This window comes from Enhydra lutris, unplaced genomic scaffold, assembly GCF_002288905.1.
Source record: "Enhydra lutris kenyoni isolate GAN:26980312 unplaced genomic scaffold, ASM228890v2 scaffoldscaffold3, whole genome shotgun sequence".
In the NCBI taxonomy this organism is placed as follows: Eukaryota; Metazoa; Chordata; class Mammalia; order Carnivora; family Mustelidae; genus Enhydra; species Enhydra lutris.
This window is the reverse complement of record NW_019154087.1, coordinates 46,990,642-47,011,959: the sequence shown is the minus strand read 5'-3', so window position 1 is coordinate 47,011,959 and position 21,318 is coordinate 46,990,642. Positions and strand designations below refer to the sequence as shown.

The following is a 21,318-nucleotide window of genomic DNA, read 5'->3' as shown; positions in this document are numbered from 1 at the left end:
CAACCTAGCACTCCACCACTGCTTTGGAATTGGTACTAAACCCTATTGAAGATTGTCAAAGCATTGTAAAAATTATGCAGGGGATGTGTAGAGATGGATCTCATTTGGAACCTGGCCCTGGAGTTCAGCAAATGAGGGCAATGAAGTGGCAAAGTGTCCTGATGATTATGCAAATCACCAGTACCCTGTGCCTCCACCGCCTCCCCTCAGGGTGGTCACATCCAAAGTCCAACCAGCTTATCTCAAGCGCCTTCAATATTGGGAGGGGAGTGCTGCTTATCATTGGTATTCAGAAGGTGGTTCAGGATAATGGTCAGCACAACTGACAACTCCTGGCCAGACAAAACAGGCATAGGTTCACCTTGCTAAGCCTTGGTATAAATCTTGCAGTGATTTGCTGAGATGACAAGCACAGAAAGACATGTTAACAGACAGATGGTTATCCTACCACATGGTATCTGAATACGGACAACCAACCAGACTTAGAAACTTCCCAAGAACATTATTTTAAAAAGGGAAAGTAAGGATGATAGAGCAGACTTCTATTAGGACAAAGAAGGAATTGGCAAACTAAGAACTTTGAAGCTGCCAATGCAATGGCACCATATTATCTTTTTGAATCTTACATAAACAATGGCTAAAGATGGAGGGGATAGTCTCTTTCCCGTGACCCCATGTCTCTAGAAGGTGAACACCAGAACAAAATTGACACTTGTGGTAAGAGTTATGGAGTAGAGACTGTAGTTGTTGGAACAAACCATGTATGCCTAAAGCATGAATCAAGATGATACGCATAAAAAACACCTCTAACTTGGAATGGCAGGAAGATTGTGAAGAAACGGATTGAATATGATGTTTAAACAGTGCGGTAGTGAAAAGATTATAAAGAGCTATGTATATTATATTAAGTAATTTGCTTTTGTTGCCTGTACCTTTGTGTCATATTTAAGAATTTATTGCCTAAGCCAGTGTTATAAAGCTTTTACCCTGTGGTTTCTTCTAAGAGCTTTATACTTTTGGGTCTTATGTTCAAGTCTTATGTTCATACAGAGTTTATTTTTGTGTATGGTGTAAGAAAATGGTCCAATTTTTTTTCTTGTTCTCTTTTTTTAAATGCAGATATCCAGTTTTCTCAGGACTATTTGTTGAGAACACCACTCTTTCCCCGTTATGTATTCTTGGCACCATTGGGAAGGTCAGTTCATTGTATATGCATGGGTTTATTTCTGGGTCTCTATTCTGTTTTATTGATCTATATGTTTGCCTTCACACCGATATCATACTGTTTTAATTACTGTAGCTTTGTAATATATTATGAAACCAGGAAATGTGATGCATCTAGCTTTGTTCTTCTTTTTTCAAGATTGTTTTGACTCTTTAGGGTCCTTTGTAGTTCCATGTGAATTTTAGAATGGTTTTTCCTATTTCTGTAAAAAATGCTATTGTGATTTAGATAAGGATTGCACTGAATCTGTAGATTGATCACGCTAGTATTGTGGATATTTTAACAACAATAAGTCCTCCAATTCACAAGTATGAAATATTCTTCCATTTCCTTGTGTCTTTAATTTCGTTCACCAATGATTTGTAGTTTTCAGTGTATGCATGTTTTATCTCTTCAGTTAAGTTTACACTTAAATATTTTATTCTCTGGTGATGCTATTGTAAGTGGGATTTTTTTATAATTTATTTTTCAAATAATTCATTTTTAATGTGTAGAAACACAACTGATTTTTTGTATGTTGATTTTGTATCCTGCAACTTTACTGAATTCATTTATTTATTCTAACAGTCTTTTTGTGGAGTCTCTAGGATCCAGCAATACCATTCCTGGATATTTATTCAAAATAATTGAATTTAGGATCTTGAAGAGATCCTCTGCTTATATAAGGCTAAATTTGAGTGACTTCATCTCAGACCTTAGTCTGGTTACTCTAACACTATCTTGGCCAAGTATGGAACATGCTTTAGAGTGGGGCAAGGCTAGAATTAAAGTCCACTTAGGAAGGAGTTTCAATGCTCCTCACCTAAGCACAAACTGAAGCAGAGATGGTAGTGATGAAAATAGATGGACTCTTGGAAGGATTTTTATTGTAGAAGATGGGAGAATCCAAGATAACTCTATAGTCTGAGCTAGAAGTTGAGTTCCAGTACTATTAAACACTATAGTAAATACAACCAAGATGAAAAGACTTGTGAAGAGTTTTTAATTTCTCGAGAGCAAGAAGAAAATTTTGACAAAATTTGGAACTTCTCTGTGCCACCTCTGGGTATCTTGTACCAATTTGTATCTTTGGTGCCTATCACAAACCATTACACCTAGCTGAGGTTGATTAGTCGTTTCATAATCAAGTCTGACAAAACTGGTTGTTTGAAACTAGAATGTCATTAGTTAGAACCTAATAGAAAATGGTTAACTTTGAAGGCATGGTTTCTAGCCATTTCATGTGTAAAGATTCCTTCATATGATCTAAATAAAATTATGGATCTCATTAGAGTAAAATTATGCTTTTGGAATGTGTTGATAAAATGTCTAATGACAAAATGCTATCCTGAATCTTTATTAACCAAAACAGAATCTCATGCACTTAAAATAGAAGATTGCATTTGTGTATGCAATGCATTATTTATTATTTATTCAATCAATAATGATTAGTGTACATATGGAGTCACAGACCTCTTGAAATAACTCCAAGGATCCAAGAGGCCTCAGCTCACCATGTGGTGCTTGATTGGTTTGGATTAATTATCACAATCTAGACATTAAAGCAGGAAAATCTTAGGAAGTCACATAGAACCATCTGACTTCTAATGACTGAAACATTCTATAAACGTCAAAATCCAGTCCCTTTAAAAAATATTTAATAAATGTAATTTTGACATTTTATTGGGAAGAATGCTGCTCCTTATAAAAACTTGCATAAGAGGTCCTGATAATCCAGAGTTTTCTCGGCTCCATGCTAAATCTCTGTTACAGTGATTTTCTCTTTACCCCATTTTAGCATTTTGTTAATCTCTGGTTTTACTCATTTTCAGTGCCTTACACTGTAAAATGATCTGATCTCAACATCATGCTCAATCTGGGCTACGTATATTTCCATACAATTTTAATTTTCTTTCATTACTACAAGTATAAAGTTTTTAAATCCTTGAACTACTTACGAGAGACTCACTTTCTTATTAGCAAGTCCTTATTAATCTTATAAACTGGTACTGATAACTACTTAGTACATAAAATACTCACTCTCTAACTTAACAATTAACTTCAGCTGCCCAAAACACATTACTAGATTATGTTACAAAGATATTTGGATCAATAGATAGCATAACTGCAAGAAACAGTGATTTCTAATTCAGCTACTAGGTACATATATTAATTTGCCCCTTCCAACGCTACTTAATCCTTAAACACACTACTATATAACAAATTCTGAATAAAATCCTTTTTAAAAATTCACCTTCTTTGATAGTCTATAGTTCAGGTATCTTTTTCACATGTAGAAGTAGGGCATACATGATTTACAAAGCCAATGGAATTGAATAAGTGATTTTTTTTCCTAATGGTTCTGATGCGACAGATCTGACAGCATCTTGATTATTTGAATAGGTCAAGTCTTGCTGTATCATTGACCTTTACAATCCAGGTTATAGCAACCTTCATTTTGCAAGAAATCCTATTAGCAAAGCATTTCCTTGCATTTGAGGAAATGTTTACAAATATCAAACTCCTTTTAGGGAGTATATGAAGAAACATAAATTAGTTATTTGGTTAAATTAATGTAATTATAACCATTATCAAAAAATTTGCTTATTTAATTCCATTGGCTTTATAAATCATGTATGCCCTACTTCTACTTGAGCTTTCCAGATCATCAAGATGCTGTCTTGTTTGATAGTACAGCCTCCTTTCTTGACTAAAACTCTCCACAGTGTAGGGATAAAACATACCTCAATATCGTAAAAGCCATCTACAAAAAGCCCACAAAGAATATCATTCTCAACAGGGAAAACTGAGAACTTTTCCCCTAAGATCAGGAACATGGCAGAGATGTCCACTATCACCACTGCAGTTCAAGACGGTCGTAGAAGTCCTAGCCTCAGTAGTCAGACAACAAAAAGAAATAAAAGGCATCCAAATTGGATAAAAGGAAGAAGTCAAACTCCCACTCTTCACAGATGACATGATACTGTATGTGAAAACCCAAAAGACTCCACTTCAAAATTGCTAGAACTCATACAGCAAAGTGGCAGGATATAAAATAAATGCACAGAACTCAGTTGCATTTCTATAGACTACAATGAGACAGAAGAAAGAGAAATTAAGGAGTCGATTCCATTTACAATTATATCCCAAACCATAAGACATCTAGGAATAAACCTAACCAAAGAGGTAAAGAATCTGTACTCAGAAAACTATAGAACACTCATGACAGAAATTAGGGAAGACCCAAAGAAATGAAAAAACTTCCATGCTCATGGATTGGAAGAACAAACATTGCTAACATGTCTATGCTACCTAGAGCAATCCACACATTCAAAGCAATCCCAATTGAAATACCATCAACTTTTTTTCACAGAACTAGAATAAATAATCCTAAAATTGTATGGAACCATAAAAGACCCCAAATAGTGAAAGGAATGTTGAAAAGGAAAACCAAAGCTGATGGCATCACATTTCTATTTACAAAGCTGTAATCATCAAGACAGTATGGTTTGGGTGTTATATGAAAACAATGAATCTTGGAACACTACATCAAAAAGTAATTATTTACTGTATGGTGACTAATATAACATAATAATAATTTTTAAAAGGTTGTATGGTATTGGCACAAAAAACAGACAATAGATCAATGGAACAGAACAGAAAATACGAAAATGGACCCTCAACTCTCTGGTCAACTAATCTTCAACAAAGCAGGAAAGACTATCATATGGAAAGAAAGAAAAAAAAAAGTCTCTTCAACAAATGGTGTTGGGAAAATGGGACAGCCACATGCAGAAGAATGAAACTGGACCATTTCCTTACACCACACACAAAAATAGTTTTAAAATGGATAAAAGACCTAAATGTGAAATAGGAATCCATCAGAATCCTAGAGGAGAACACAGGCAGCAACCTTTGTGACCTTGGCCACAGCAGCTTCTTCTTAGATGCATCTCCAAAGGAAAAGGAGAAAAGGCAAAAAAGAGCTATTGGAACTTCATCAAGATAAAAAGTTTTTGCACAACAAAGGAAACAGTAGAAAAAAACAAAAGACGACCAAGAGAATGGGAGAAGATATTTGCAAATGACATATCAGACAAAGGACCAGTATCCAAAATCTATAAAGAACTCATCAAACTCAACATCTAAAGAACAAATAATCCAAACAAGAAATGGGCAGAAGACATGAACAGACATTTCTGCAAAGAAGATATCCAAATGGCCAACAGAAACATGAACAAGTGCTCAACATCACTCAGCATCAGGGAAATACAAATTAAAAGCACAATGAAATATGGTGGTACCTCACACCAGTCAGAATGGCTGAAATTAACAAATCAAGAAATGACAGATGTTGGCGAGGATGTGGAGGAAGGGGTACCCTCCTATACTGTTGGTGGGAATGCAAGCTGGTGCAGCCACTCTGGAAAACAGTATAGAGGTTCCTCAAAAAGTTGAAAATAGAGCTACCCTATGACCCAGCAATCGCACTACTGGGTATTTACCCTAAAGATACAAATGTAGTGATCCCAAGGGGCATGTGCACCTGAAAGTTTATAGCAGCAATGTCCACAATAGCCAAACAATGGAAAGAGTCTAGATGTCCATCAAGAGATGAATGGATAAAGACATGGTATATATATACAGCGGACTACTATGCAGCCATCAAAAGACCAAAATCTTGCTATTCACAATGACGTGGATAGAACCAGAGGGTATGCTATGCGAAGTAAGTCAAATCAGAGAAAGACAATTATCATATGCTCTCTCTGATATGAGGAATTTGAGAGGCAGGGCAGGGGTTTGCTGGGGGAAGGGAGGGAAAAATGAACAAGATGGGACTGGGGAGGGAGACAAAACAAAAGAGACTCTTATGCTCAGGAAACAAACTGAGGGCTGCTGGAGAGAAGGTGGGAGGAATTGGGTGGCTGGGTGATGGACATTGGGGAGGGTACGTGCTATGGCGAGTGCTGTGAATTGTGTAAGACTGATGATTCACAGACCTGTGCCCATGAAACAAATAATACATTATATGTTAATAAAAAAAAATAAAAAATAAAGCAAAATAGAAAAAAAAAGAAAATGCAAATTTAGTGAAAACAAGGTTTTGTAATATTATGACCTGATAATATTAAACCTGATAAAGCAAATTCAAGGCAAAAACAGAGATTCAGTTATAATGGGGGGCAGTACAAAGTAAAGTAATATCAAAATTAATTTTGAAAAATCTATAAAATATTCAAGAGATCTAGATCAAAATTAGTCATAAAATGTTCAAAGGAAATTTTTAATTTAATTCTCTCAATCAGTGAGATGTAAAGTAGGTAAAATAAAAAGTAGAAAATAAAAATTATATACTTCATAATATTGATTTTTATCAGAAATTACTATTTTATTTTGTCACACATTTTATATATGTCTGTTAAGATTCTTTTTTAGTTTGTTGATATAGTAAATAATATTTAGTGATTATCTATTGTGAAATTAATAAACCCCACAAGACCATAATGTATTTTCTCTTTTATAAATTATTGTATGCTATTGCTAAAGTTTTATTTAGAATTTTTTTTTATCCTCATGGAGGGTATTAATCTGTAGTTTTCTTTTAAAAGACTTATCCTTACTCCCACCTTCCATCTTTCTCCACTACTACATATGGCTAGTTTATTATCAAAACTGCATATTATTTTTTAGTGTGATACAAAGATACCACCTACATCCCAGTTATACCACAGACAATTGTTTAAAAAGCATACTCCTGAGCCCAGACCAAAAACTTGAGTCAGAATCTGTTGAAATAAGATCTAAGAATAAATATTTTAAAAAGCACCAGAGACATATACACACTGAAATTTGGTCATATTTATTCTAATTTTATTTGTATATTTAATTATTATATTTGAACTGTTATAGGTTGATTTAGTAGCTTTTGAGGGCATCAATTGAGCTATTATTATAATAAAATTAATTAGTGCACTTCCAGTTTCTTCTACCTTGCCTTCACATCCTCTCCCACATTTTGTATCTTAGAATAATATCTATATTAAAAGAGTTATAATATTTGCATTCTGGATTCTAATCATAGTTTTAATATTTTGTAGAGTTATTTCTGTATTTAAAATAATTTCATATCATACAGTTGGGTCTTGCTTTTATATCCAATCTGACAATCTCTGTCTTTTATTTTTTTTTATTTTTAAAGATTTTATTTATTTCTTTGGCAGAGATTACAAGTAGGCAGAGAGAGAGAGAGAGAGAGAGAGAGAGGGAGAGAGGAAGCAGGCTCCCTGCTGAGCAGAGAGCCCGACTCGGGACTCGATCCCAGGACACTGGGATCATGACCTGAGTTGAAGGCAGAGGCTTTAACCCACTGAGCCACCCAGGTGCCCCCAATCTCTGCCTTTTAAATTGGAGTCTTTAGATTATTTACTTTTAACATGACTGCTGATGAGAATAGATGGAAGTTAATTTGCTATTTGTTTTGTATTTTTCCCATATGGTTTTGTTTCTCTTTTCTAATTTTGTCACCTTTTGGATTCTTGAGTATTTTTGTGAATCCATATTATCTCCTTTGTTGGATTATTATCTATAACTTTTGGAAAATTTTCAGCCATTACATCAACTAAGTCTTTCCTCCATTCTTTTGCTGACTCCAATTACACAGATATAAGGCTGCCTGAAGTTGTCCCACTGATGTTCTTTACATGACTATAAGTTCCTTTTTTCTTTTTGTGTTTCCTTTTGGATAATTTCTATTGTTATGTTTTCAAGTTTACTATTTTCTGCTGCAGTTCCTAACTGGCCTTCTATTATCTCAGACATTGTAATTTTCATCTCCAGAAATTTGGTTTGGATAATTTTTTATACTTTCACATCTTTAAACAAAAATATTGAATATATCAAATAGTTTTAAGTGTTTTGATGTCTTTATCTGCTGATTCTAATATGTATGTTGTTTCTGAGTCAGTCTAGTTTGATTTATTTTTCGTCTTATTAGGGGTCATATATCTTTGCTTTTTATATGCCTGGCAGTCTTTTTTTTTAAGATTTTATTTATTTATTTGACAGACAGAGATCACAAGTAGGCAGAGAGGCAGGCAGAGAGAGAGGGGAAAGCAGGCTCCCCACTGAGCAGAGAGCCTGATGCGGGGCTTGATCCCAGGATCCTGGGATCATGACCTGAGCTGAAGGCAAAGGCTTTAAACCACTGAGCCAGCCAGGCACCCCATATGCCTGGCAATCTGGATCAGAAGAAAGAATTTGTCAGTTTTGCCCTGTAGAGTCCTGTATACATTTTGTATAGCTATAAACATTTTTGAGCTGCATTTTTAATACAGTTAAGCTATTTGGAAATACTTTGTTCCTTTCAGGTTTTGCTTTTAAGATTTCTTGAGAAGAACTAGAGAAGAATTTTGTTAATGATTCCTCATTACTGAGGCAAGAACATTCTGGTACTCTACATAATGCCCAGTGAATTACAAGGTTTTTCAGTGTAGCTAGTGGGTGTTCTCTGGATACCATACTTTAATACTCCAAGGTAATTTTTTTTTCAATCATGGATATTTTCTTAACATACAGGTAGCTCCATACTTTGATAAATACTCAAAAGGAAACCCTCTGTGGGTCTCCTGTAGGTCTTTTCTGTGAAGTTTTCTTCTTTCTTATACTCTGACCTGCAAATTCTATCCTCCTTTTTCTCCTCCAACTTCTAACTTTATTTCCTGAATTCAAAGATTCTGCTGGATTCTATCTGTGTTCCCTTCCCATATGCTGAAACCTGGGGATTTTCTAAGGACAAAAACCAGGGACAATTTTAGTTCTAATCTTAAGGTTTTCTCCCCTATCTCTCAGGGATTATTAACTAACATGTAGGGTAAACAATTGAAATCATATAGAATATATTTTCTGATAACTAAGGTATTATATTAGAAGTCAACAGTAATAATATGTCTAGAAAAGTTCTAAATATTTGAAAATTAACACACTCCCCAGATCCATAGGTCTAGAAGAAATCACAAAAGAAAATAGAAAATAATTTAACTGAATAACAGCAAAACTACTACATAACAAAATTTAGAAGGGGAATATTGCTAAAAGGGATTTAAAGGTAAATTTATATATGTAAAAATTTACTTAAAAATAAGACACAAAATAGTTAATTTAAGCTTTGGTTTTGAGAAGGTACAAAAATTTCCAGTTAAAGCCAAAGCAAATAAAAGAAATAATAAAATAATGGCATGTATCAAAGAAAATAGAAACATGAAAAAATAGAAAAAAGTTTCAAAGCCAAAGGTTAGATTTTTGAAGATTAATAAAATTAGTAAACCTTTGGCAGAAATAATCAAGGAGAAGGAAGAGAGAAACCTAATTATCAAAATGAAGAATTAAAAAAAGAATGTCAATATACATCTAACAGAAATTAAAAGGTTAAGGGAATATTATAGTCAGTTTAATGTAAGAAAATTCAACAGCTTAGATGAAAGGAATAAATTCCTCGAAAGATATATACTAAAACCAATCAAAGAAAAAATAAAAGTATGGTCCAGTATTTACTACAGACATTGAATTTGAAATTTAAAGAAAAGAAAATCTTCTCACAGTGAGAGCTCTAAGACTAGAAGACTCCGTTGGTGAATTTTATCAAAGAGTTAAGAAAGAAGTAATATGAACTCCTTCATAAAAAAGAAGAGAAGGAAACACTAACCAAAATGTTTTATGAGGCCTTAATACTTAAGACCTTAATACTGATATGCAACCTTGACAGAGTTCACAAGAAAATGGTTATATGGACTAATATTCCTTATGAACATAGATGTAAAAATCTTCAACCCAGTATTAGCAAAGTGGTTTAAAGAATACATTAAAAAAAATAATACATCAAACTCATGTGAGACTTATACCAGGAATGTAAGGTTGGTTTTTCATTAAATATAATATAGACACACACACACACATACACACACACGCACACATACACAATTTAGAAAGACCCACTACAGTTCAATAAAAAACAACAGCAGCAAAGACTATTAAATCCAATTTTACATAATGGCAATTGATGTAAACAGACACTTCTATAAAGAAGATATATGAATGATGAATATGCATATCAAGAAGTGATCAACATCATTAGTCAACAGAGAAATGCTAATCATAACCACAATAGGATTTCTATTGCAATGGAAAAAATTAAAAATGGTAACATTTGTAACCAAATGGTACAAAGTGTGAAACAACTTGTATCTCTCCGACATCTTAAGTGGGAAAGTAACCATTTGGGAAATGCATTGACTCTTTCTCATAAAGTTCACTATTTATCTATTTTATGACCTAGTAATTCCACTACTTTTCTACTTTCTTAAGCAACATAAAAAATATCTCTACAAAAGGACTTAGGAAAGAATATTTATAGCAAGTTTAATCATAAAAGCCAAAAACTTGAAATAATCCAAACATAGATCAAGAGAATGGATAAATAAATTGTGCTGTACTCACACAAATGAATGTGACCCAGCAATAAAATCTGAGTGAATTAATGATACATGCACCGACCTGGATGAATCTCCAAATCATTGTTTTATGCAAAGGATGCCAGATACAAAACAATACATATTTTGTGGCTCCAAGTGTACGAAGTTGAAGGAGAGACAAAATTAATCGATGGCAACAAAAATCAGCATAATAGTTGCTATCAGGGTGAGGTGGAGATTGACTGGAAGAGGACATGAAGTTGATGAAAAGTCTACCTTTTGATTGAGGTAAATAATCACCTATGCGTATACCCTTGTGAAAACTCAATAGAATTATATATAAATCTGTGCATATAACTGTAAATTTTATTTTAATTAAAATATAAAATAGAAGGGGATTGGTTCTGAGTTCTGGGGCTGGTTGAGGTTTCAGCAAGGCTGTAGAAATTCAGGGAATCTTCCAGTGAGTTGGCGGTACCCATGCGATCGACGGAATGCAGACCAGCGAGAATACTGGGGGACTTCTGCCCCATTTCTTTAGAGTGTTGCTGCCCTTTCCCCTCCATCCTTAGTTTCCCCTCCATGTCTCCCTCTCCCCACAGGTAAAAAAAAAAAACAAAAATGACAACAACAACAAATGCTTGGTAGAGCACTCCCTCACATACATCTACCTCAACCCTAGCTGGTAAAAATCAGGAAACAATTAGCACAAGAAATTACTATTTTAATACACATTAGGTAATTATTTACTGAATGAACTCCCAGTTATTAAAACAATCAATAATTAAATTAAAATGTTTCCTTTTAGAGAGTTATGAGATCTTGCAGGTGGTTTTAAAGAGTTAGTGTTGGTCTCCTAAGTTTATAAAATCCATGTAAGGAGAAGCTTATCTAAGATTTTCCATCTTGCTCCAGAATCGTCGTTCAGCATTAAAGAACCAGTGGTGCAACCACTACTTTGCTCCTGCCTGCATCTCATTTCAGCATTCCTGGTTCCTGATTTGATTCAGTCCCCACCCAGATGCTGTCACTTGGTTCCATGACCCCTTTAAGACACTGCTCCCTTGGACTTGGCTGTTGCCTTGCTTCAGCTTCCTCACTTCAGCTCTAAGCCTTGGCTGCTATAGATTCACCTGTGGGCCTCTCATGCATTATGGAATATATTACCTGCTCCTTGGAACCCACTTGCATCATGTGTCCTTCCAGCCAGTCTCTGGCAGTGGAAAACAGAACTGGGGAGGAAGATGATAGGAGAAAGAAACTATGGGAAGGACACAGGCTTGGGACTAAAACAACCTGTTTAAGAAATGCTCTTAAGGGGTGCCTGGGTGGCTCAGCATCTGCCTTTGGCTCAGGTCATGGTACCAGGGTCCTGGGATGGAGCCCCACATCGGACTCCCTGTTCAGCGGGAAGCCTGCTTCTCCCTCTCCTGCTCCCCCTGCTTGTGCTGTCTCTCTCTCTCTCTGTCAAATAAATAAAATCTTAAAAAAAATGATGTTAATTTGTTTAATACCATGAGTTCTCTGCAAGGGTGACATAATTGCACAGTCATGCAACTACCTTTAAGAAGGTGCTGTGGGCGAACTGTACTTTTTAAGGCATGGTGAATATGTTTCAGTACAAATGAGTAGCATGAGTAGCAAAACTGCTCAAAGTATATGCTCAATGGTGTTTTGCATAAAAGTAGCACCACATCATAATATTGACAGTTCCAAAATACCATCCATACTCTCTAATTTTATCCACTAAAAAAATTGCTGTTGGGACCTGTTGTTGTTGTTGTTTAAGTATAATACTCATGACTTTAATCAGCTGTTTCATGCTGTATTTGAATATAATGACAACAAATATTCACTTGTTATTTATTTCCTTTATTTTTTTGTGTGAAGATAATGCAGCATTTTTTTAACTTTAATGTGACACCATGTGCCTGTATCATGATCTGCTGTGTGCTTTTTGGCAAGTAATTTGTTAAAGTGGTAAAACTTGGCAATGATTTACAAAGGAGAGTAGATTTAGAGTTAGTCATTTTCATTTATTTCCATTCAGTGACATATTCATGGACTAACAAGAAAGAGTTGAGGTTACAATTAACTTGTGAACTATCTAACCCACAGTCCATCTTCCCTATAACCTCACCCATATCTAGGAAAACTTGTGAAGTCTGTGGACATCGGACTAGTGTACCACTGCAGAAAAAAGGTCAATGATCTAACAAGTGTCTTTTATAAAGCCTCACGAATCAATCTTTATACATTCATATTTCATCCCTTATCAACTTGAAAATTTTAGATTGTATTCTTCCTGAGCCATCATTTCCTTTGCTCATCCTAGGATGTTAATCCAGAATTTATATTCTGTGATTTTTAGATCATTAAGTCCTTTTATAAAAGATTTAATTTATTTTAAAGAGAAAGAGAGTAAGAGGCGAGCAGCAGTGGGGGTGGGGGGAAGCTGAGGGAGAGGGAGAAGCAGATTCTTCTCAGCAGGAAGCCTGATGTGGGACTTGATCCCAGGACCCTGGGATCATGACCTGAACCAAAGGTAGAAGCTTTACCAACTGAGCCACCCAGGCACCCCTTGATCATTAAGTCTTGATATAATTACTTCTTCCTCCATTCCAAACAACCTATGATGGGGGAAAAATTCTTTCCTTATGCTTTACTCCTCAGTCCATCTATCCTAATGGGCCAGTTTCAAAGAATATCTTGAAAACACTGGCCTTGAAAACAGAAAAGGGGAAGAAAAAATAAAAGATAAGTCAACCCACATAATTGTAAACTGAAAACCCCGAAAAAGCACTCAGAAGGAGAGGATCAGGCTGAAACCAGAAATTACACCATTTGGGCAAATCTCAAGATTGTCAAATTGTCTGACAGCAATTAGAGAACATATTCTCCCTTACACGTTCTCCCTGTATCTTAGGGGATAGAAACCTAAGAACTGAGAGTGGTTTGCATTTCCCCAAATCCCTGCCAGCAAGGCTAGAGTTATAGTCCACAAATGGGAGATATTCACATGAATTTTGAAAAGCAAAAGAGAAGCAAAAGGCATTGTTTAGTCTATGGCAGGGGAAGTGGGCAGGAGCCCATTATGGGCTTAGCAGGAGGCAATAAGATTTTTTCGATCAAAATCTAATTGACACATATTATATTAGTTTCAGATGTACAACACAGTGTTTGGACAAGTCCATAGGTTCTGCTGTGTTCACCACAAGTGTAGTTACTATTTGCCACCATACAAAGTGATTACAAAACCATTGACCATATTCCCTGAACTCTACTTTTTATCTCCTTGACTTATTCATTCCATAACTGGAAGCCTGTACCTCCCATTCCCCATTTTGCCCATGTCCCACCACCCTCCACTCTGGCAACCATCAGTTTGTTCTCTGTATTTATGAGCTTGCTCCTGCTTTTTGTGTTCTGTTTCTTAGATTCCCTATACAAGTAAAATCATATGGTATTTATCTTCCTCTGTCTGAACTTATTTCACTAGGCATCATACCCATCCATATTGGGTCCGTCCATGTTATCACATATGGCAAAATCTCATTATTTGTTATGGCTGAGTAATATTCCACTGTGTGCATTTGTGTGTGTGTCCATTAATCTATCAATAGACATTAGGAGATAATGAGATTTTAATAGATAAACCTGTACTCTTTCCTGTGCATCGTCCACTCTCTGTTGTAGGCACTGGTAGTGGTTTCATGTAATCTTGTATTTCCTGGTTTCTTCAATGCCAGTGGTAGCTTTTCCTTACCTTCATTTCTCCAGTTCTTTGAGTGATTTTGCAAGATTTTAATTTCCTGTATTAAATGAATTTTTGCTGGAAATACTTAGCATGGCTTCTTTTTAGTTATCTGAATCATGACTAGTAAAGTGTACTAGCCTCTCCATGCTTCCCTTGTGCAAGGTTCTAGAAAATTTTGAATGAACCCAAAATGGAGTATATGTATAGAACCCTTTCCAATTATGCAAGTGTCTATACTTAAGGCCTTCAGTAAAAACTTTAATCCTGAACAAATACATATCTTTTCTTGACTCCTGGATGGCTAAAACCTGACTTTCCTACAAGTTGCATAACAAAACTAGGATAAGTTTATGGTTTACAATCTTACAGATCTACCTCCAAATCTTGGCTTTAATATTTACTTGACTCATTGACTCAGATTCCTTGATGGATATTTATTGATCACTAATTGGTGCCAGAAGCCACAAGTACCTGTGCTACCACAATGATTAAAAGAACCCTGTCCCCCTCCCTCATATGCTTAAAATCTAGCAGCAAAGATTATAGAAAGAGAATTTGCAAGTGATAGAACATATAAGTAGAGTCAGGTACTAAAGAGTCTTCCAAATCACAGAAAGATTTTGACTTTACCATAAGAATGATGAAGAGACATTGAAGAATTTTCATCAGAAGAGTGATTTGATAAAATTTTAGTTTTTGAAAAATCACTCTGGCAAGTGGGTAAAAGGTGAATTGGATAGGAAGATGATTGGATGTAGAGAGACAAGTCAGGAAGCTGCAACATTAAACCAGATGAGAGAGTACCAGTCTGGGAAGATAATCACAGCCTGAACCATGGTGGGGAGCATAAAGAGGAAGAAAAATGAACTGATTCAAGCAACATCCAGTAATGGGAACAAAATGTGGGAATTGGACATGGTGATAAAGAGACACAAGAGTGAAGGGTGACTCCAAAGTGTAAGTCTTTAGGGAACTAGATGAATACAAGCATCATGATTAGAAAAGAAATACAGGAAAACAAAATAGAGGTTAAGTGGGGTGTGGATCAAATTGGCAGGTTCTGTTTTAGACATGTTGGACTTAATCTGCTGTCCATGCAGACATGTCAGGTCAGCTGATGGAAATAGGTTTGAAGTTTAGAAAAAAGTTCTGGTCTTAAAGATTCAAACACTGTCAAAATACGGATCATAGTTGCAGCCACAGGAGTGAGTACATTGACTCACATTCATGTACAGAAAGGAAAGAGAGCTCAACTGTCTAGGAATCATCGTCATTACTTTTTTTTTTTATTATGTTAAACCTTACTATTTCATCTTGGACAAAAAATCTGAGATAAAATATCACAATTTTTCTCTAATTTCCCAAATTTTTTTTATTTGAACAGATAAAATCACTACATAAAAGGTTATTTTGTTAATGAGTTAACAGAACTAATTAGATCACATATGTTAATTGGATCATTAATTGGATTCTAATAATATACTACTACAACTGTGATACAGTAACATACACATTTCCTACAGGGTAAGAATTCTCCAAGAGGAAAAGAAAACCCTTTTAATCACAATTATCTATTAACATCCTAAGCAAAGAAACTGCTGTTTATAGGACAAAGAGCTTCTTCTTGGATAGTTAGGTCAAGTCCAACAGAAAAATCAATTTGTCCATTGCCTGATATATTACATACATATTATTTTTTGTTTATTTCTTAGTCTTTCACTGTTTTCATTCTTTTCAGTATTCCACTGAAGTCCATGTCAAGTCCACATCAAGAGCTTTATTCTTCATTGGAAATAATTCAATAAGAGCCATGGTATAAATTTTAAATATATCCATAAAATAAAACTTTCCAGTTTATAAAGTCAATGTGTGTAACTAGACATAATATTCATATTGAAGTTTTTTAAAATTTAAGAAATCTATTCACAAATTCAGTCATACTGACAAAATGTGATTACAATAAAATTTCTTTAACAGCATCCAAAGAAGTACAAATATTTTAACAGCTCAGTGAGCTTTCATAAACATACTAGGGTTTTAAGCATCTTTGGCACTGCTATTGAAATAAAAATTGTGTTCACAAAATTATTCAGTGAAATATACGCTAACATCTACACTCCATTATTTATAGGTAAAATTTTATTATGTATATATTCATAAGTTATCCAAAATACATAGCTAGGTATCTTGAGAGGAAGATAATTTTTGTTTAAATTGGTCCAAATAGTACGTTTGCAATGCTTTTAATATTTCTTACTAGGTGGTTCCATTTTGATGAAATTATATTGTTTTATTAATTCTGAATGGGTCCATGGAAGATGAATTTCAAAAAATAACACTGCAGTGTTCTGTAAACACATTAGAGCTATGTATCTGTGCTAAAACTATTTACAAATAACCACAAAATGTTGCAAAATGCCACAAAAATTATTTCCTAATCTGAATTAATTTTTAGTGAGGACAAACTCAGTTCCAACATAGAAATAATACATGTTCAAAAAGATATAACAATTAGAAGTGATTAAAAGTTTTGTGTTATATGCTTATCTGTTATGTAAATAGCATCTCTATAAAGCAGCACAACTTGAAATGAGAAGCTGAATGACGGTTTACATTTCTATAATTCTGAGAAGTTCATCCTTGCCTTCCTAGTTGAAGAAAGTTTTCACTAAATGTGCATTTGGTTTTAAGAACAACAGGCTAACTGAGTGTTAACGATTTCCCCTATCACTGGCCCAAATACTAATTACATAGCAAATTTCAGCTTATTTCCTGGAAGTCATTCAAATAGTTGAAAAACTGTAGTTCAATGCTCCCTGAAGGATTAGTGCGTAGGAAGAATAATTCTTAAAAAAAATACAATAAAGAAGAACCTGCGGCAACCTAGGGAAAGTGGTCTTGGGTGGTCTTTCCATCAGATGAGGGGACAGTGAACAGCGCATCACCCCCCAACCCCGTCAACACCCTAATATGATTTGAAAGACAAATTATTCAGCCACAAATTTTTAGCAATGCTAATAATCCCAATAATCCCAATGCTAATAATCCCAACCTCATTCAGGTTTCCTTCATTCAGGGAAACAGTCAAAAGCATTTGTCTCTGCTTTTACCCAGACTTTGACCCACCATCCAAGCAACTTAGGCAAACTGTGTCTTGTATCTTTGAATATGAGTATCTTTACCCAGGCACTGCCAACCAGATTTCCACAAATTCCACTGCAAAGGCTTCCATTCCGATTCTCCTTTTCTTCCTTAAAGTGGGAAATCAGGATGCACCCGAGAGCCCTCCTCAACCAGATTTATAGCTCTGGGCAGAATTCATCTACAGATTTTCAAATCAGAGCTTCCTTAAACGTTGGTAGCCTCTGTGAAAGAGTCATGGGGGCCAATGTTCTTTTTCACTTCCAGATTCTTTTTAGTCTTGCATGTCACGGACACCTCAGAGTGGATGGCATCCAGCCTCTGCTCGCAGCGGAAGGCTGCGAGGAAAGCCTTTCTATAGTTGCTGTTCATCCAGCCATAGAGGAGGGGGTTGGCAAAGGTGGAGCACATGGCAATGATATGGAACACGGTGAAGATGAGCTTGTACTCCTTCAGGTCGAGGACTTGGTTGTCAATGTCCACAGCGAGCTGGAACGCGTGGAGAGGCAACCAGCTGACCGCAAACACCACGACCACACACACCAGCATCTTGGTCGTTTTCTGCCTTCGCTGGTGGTAGTGATCATTGGCAGCTCCGGGGCTCACGTGGTTCTTAAGTTTACTCCAGATACGAGTGTAGGAGAAGGAGATGATGCCCAGAGGCAAAAGATACAGGATTAACAAGGAAGAAAGACTGTACACCGTGCCATAGATGTTCTTCTCCTCGCCGGGCCACTTCTCTGTACAGACCATGATCTCAAAGTCGGGAATAATTTCAATCAATGAATACTCGCGGAAGATGGCCAGGGGGCTGGCCAGCAGGGCGCTGATGCCCCAGGCCAGGCCGATAATCAGGAAGCTGATTCTCTTGGAGATCTTGCTCTCCAGGTGGTAGACAATGCAACGGTGTCGGTCCAAGGCAATTACTGTCAAGGTGATGGTGGACACTTGTACCGCCAGTCCCTGGGCGTAGGGTACCAGGTGGCATAGGATGAGACCCATTTTCCACTCCCCCATTAAGGTGTAGGTCAGAGTGAATGGCAAGCACAGGGTGTTTACCAGAAGATCTGCCACTGCCAGATTGGCAATGAAAAAGTTGGTTACGGTGCGCATGCTCTTGAATTTGATCACCACGTGAATCACCAGAGAGTTTCCAATGACCCCAAGCAAGATGATGGAGCAGTAGGCTAATATGAGGATAATCCGTACCTCAATCAGCATGGTGCTGTCTATCAGCTCTGGCTCAGGGTCGGGGGCCAGCTCACCTCTGGGAGTGGTTTGCCTTGGATGATACTTCTCTACCTTCATTTCTTCCACTGTCTGGTTCTCATCAGCCTCCGCACCTACTGGGCCCATTTTCAGCTACCAGAAAAAGAATCTACAACTAAAAAAAAAAAAAAAAAAAGATGTAGAAGAAATATGGAACAAGGAAAATACACATCACAAATGGACTGGCTTCATTTTGCTGAGGCTCAAAATGCCTGTCCCCTGATCCCTAAAATTTCACAGAGTATACCATTTTAAGAATGCAGGCACAATAATAAGTCTATTCACAAATATGGATGTGTTAAACCAGGTCCCTGAAACGTGTATTACCAGTGGTAAAATGTAATACCTCTAGTATAGACAGAATTTCACCACGAATGCTATCAAATGGATTCAACCTATTTTACGTGGGATGAATGTTAGAAACTTTACCAATTAATTTTATAACTCTGACAAATTCATCAAATTCATCAAATTTCTGACAAGGAAAATGGCCTTCAATATCTTGACTGCTTTAAATGTATAAATATAGCAACAAATTACACAGAAAAGAGAAGAATATTAAAACACTTTGCAGGGTGCCTGGACTTCGGGAGTATTACATATTTAAGATAAACTGAGCAGATTCCACTCCATAACCATTTCTACTTGTGTTTGCATTAGTGTTAAAAATAGGTAGACTGTATAAAATAGTTGCATTTTTTTTAATAGTTGCATTTTTTGATGATTTGGAATCAACTTCCTACTGACATACAGCAGAATCCCACCCAGGATCTATGGAGAAAATTTGTCCAAATCTTAAGTATATATCTCTCTCTAACCTCTAAATACCAAAGTTTTCACACTTTTCTTCCCCAGTTGCACCCCACCCAAAGCTTTTCCTTCTGCATGCCCTACTTCAGTCAATGCTATCCCCATGGATTACACCAGGTACAGTTAAAAAGCAGGCAACCGTTCTAGGCTTTGTCAACTCCTTTAGCCACCACATATAAGAGAGCCCTCAGACTGATCTGGTATACCTCTCTCAATACTCCTCATCATTTCTACCACATTGACTTTGTACTTCTCAGGTTCTTACCACTGTTATTCTAATAGTCTTCTGACTTATCTCACTTCCTCTTCTCCTACTTTCATTCATTCATTCATTCTTAACAATAATAATTGAGGATCTGCAAAATGCCAGGCCTGGACCCACCCTTGTGATGCTTGCACTTACTCTAACATGCATTCAGCTAGCATTTGAAAACCTATGTCAGGAACCAGGATTTGTGCTGGGGGAATGACAAGAGGACAGCATGTTCACTCTCAGGCTCTTACCTTTGACAAGAAAGAGCCTACTCTGACATGAAAAGTGTTGTTCTGAAATTCAAATGTGATCATATCATTTCCCCCATGTCTCCAGATGGCTTAAAACAATATAACATATTGGTTACTAATGTGAAATTCTCTTTTCAAGCTTGTAAAAACATCCAGAGCCCAACATCATAGTAAGTTTTGAATGTAGTCATAATGACAAAAGGCTGCCACCATTAATTCAGAACTTCTTTTAAATAAATTTGGTTTTTACTGATCATAATGACATCTACCTACTTTGGCAGGTGAGTCATATTTATTCAGCCCACAGACAATGCCTGGGTGGGCCCCCAGCCTCCACTCCTTACCCTTCCTCTGGAGGGTTAATTCTTGCAGACTGTATTTTCAGGCTCCCACGTCATTGGGATGCTGGCTGAGTATGATCACAGGAGGCACTGGCAGATATTTAGAGGACAGAAGAAGGGAGAAGCCCCTGTCTTCTTCTCTGTCCCTCTCTCCTCTGGGCAGTGCTTCAGTAGCCTCTCTGTGCCCCTGGTTCCCACAGGATTAGTCCATAGTGATTCTATTTCCCGTGGATGGCCCTGGTCCCTGGGCTTTGGTCACACCACCTACTCTCAGTGTCCCTCTGGCTGGGGATAGTAATGACTCTTTGCCCTTGCTAATCCTTGAGTGGCTTCAATAGCCTCTGTTCGGCTTATCACTTGTGGAATCAATTATCTGCATTTAATTTCCCCTCCCTCACATTCTCGAACAGGTTCTGTTTTGCATGATCTGCTGTTACCATGCATATATGATGTCATTAATTTGCTCTCCCACTAATGGTTCTGCACGTGTACGTTGATAACACTGGCCTATAAAAGATAATCCCAACTCCATTAGATGACATTCAGCGCTTTTCTTGAATGAATTCCTGGCTTCATCCCTCCTGAAATATCAAATGCATATGTTATGCTTTACTCATACTAAACTGTTTCCAATTCCAGCAATGCATCAGCTTTTCTCATGCCTCTCTGCTTTCTCCATTCTGAACTGGGAAGCCTCTCAGTTACCCCAGAAATCTGTGTCCACTTCTAATACTGCAAGAAGCATAAGCCACAATGCAATTATTTCCTCACCTAGCCGTCTTTTTCAGGACAGAAACTGGATCTTTTCCATCCATTGTTTAA

The 21,318-nt window shown here is 36.4% G+C and overlaps 1 protein-coding gene across 1 annotated transcript; it reads right to left on the bottom strand.

Annotated features, from left to right (window-relative positions):
- Positions 1 to 17,647: 17,647 nt before the first annotated feature.
- On the bottom strand, positions 17,648 to 18,928 carry LOC111157786 (neuropeptide Y receptor Y2). Its single transcript, XM_022519424.1, has one exon. It carries the CDS (start codon positions 18,926 to 18,928, stop codon positions 17,780 to 17,782), a length of 1,149 nt encoding a protein of 382 aa, XP_022375132.1. The 3' UTR covers positions 17,648 to 17,779.
- Positions 18,929 to 21,318: the final 2,390 nt, after the last annotated feature.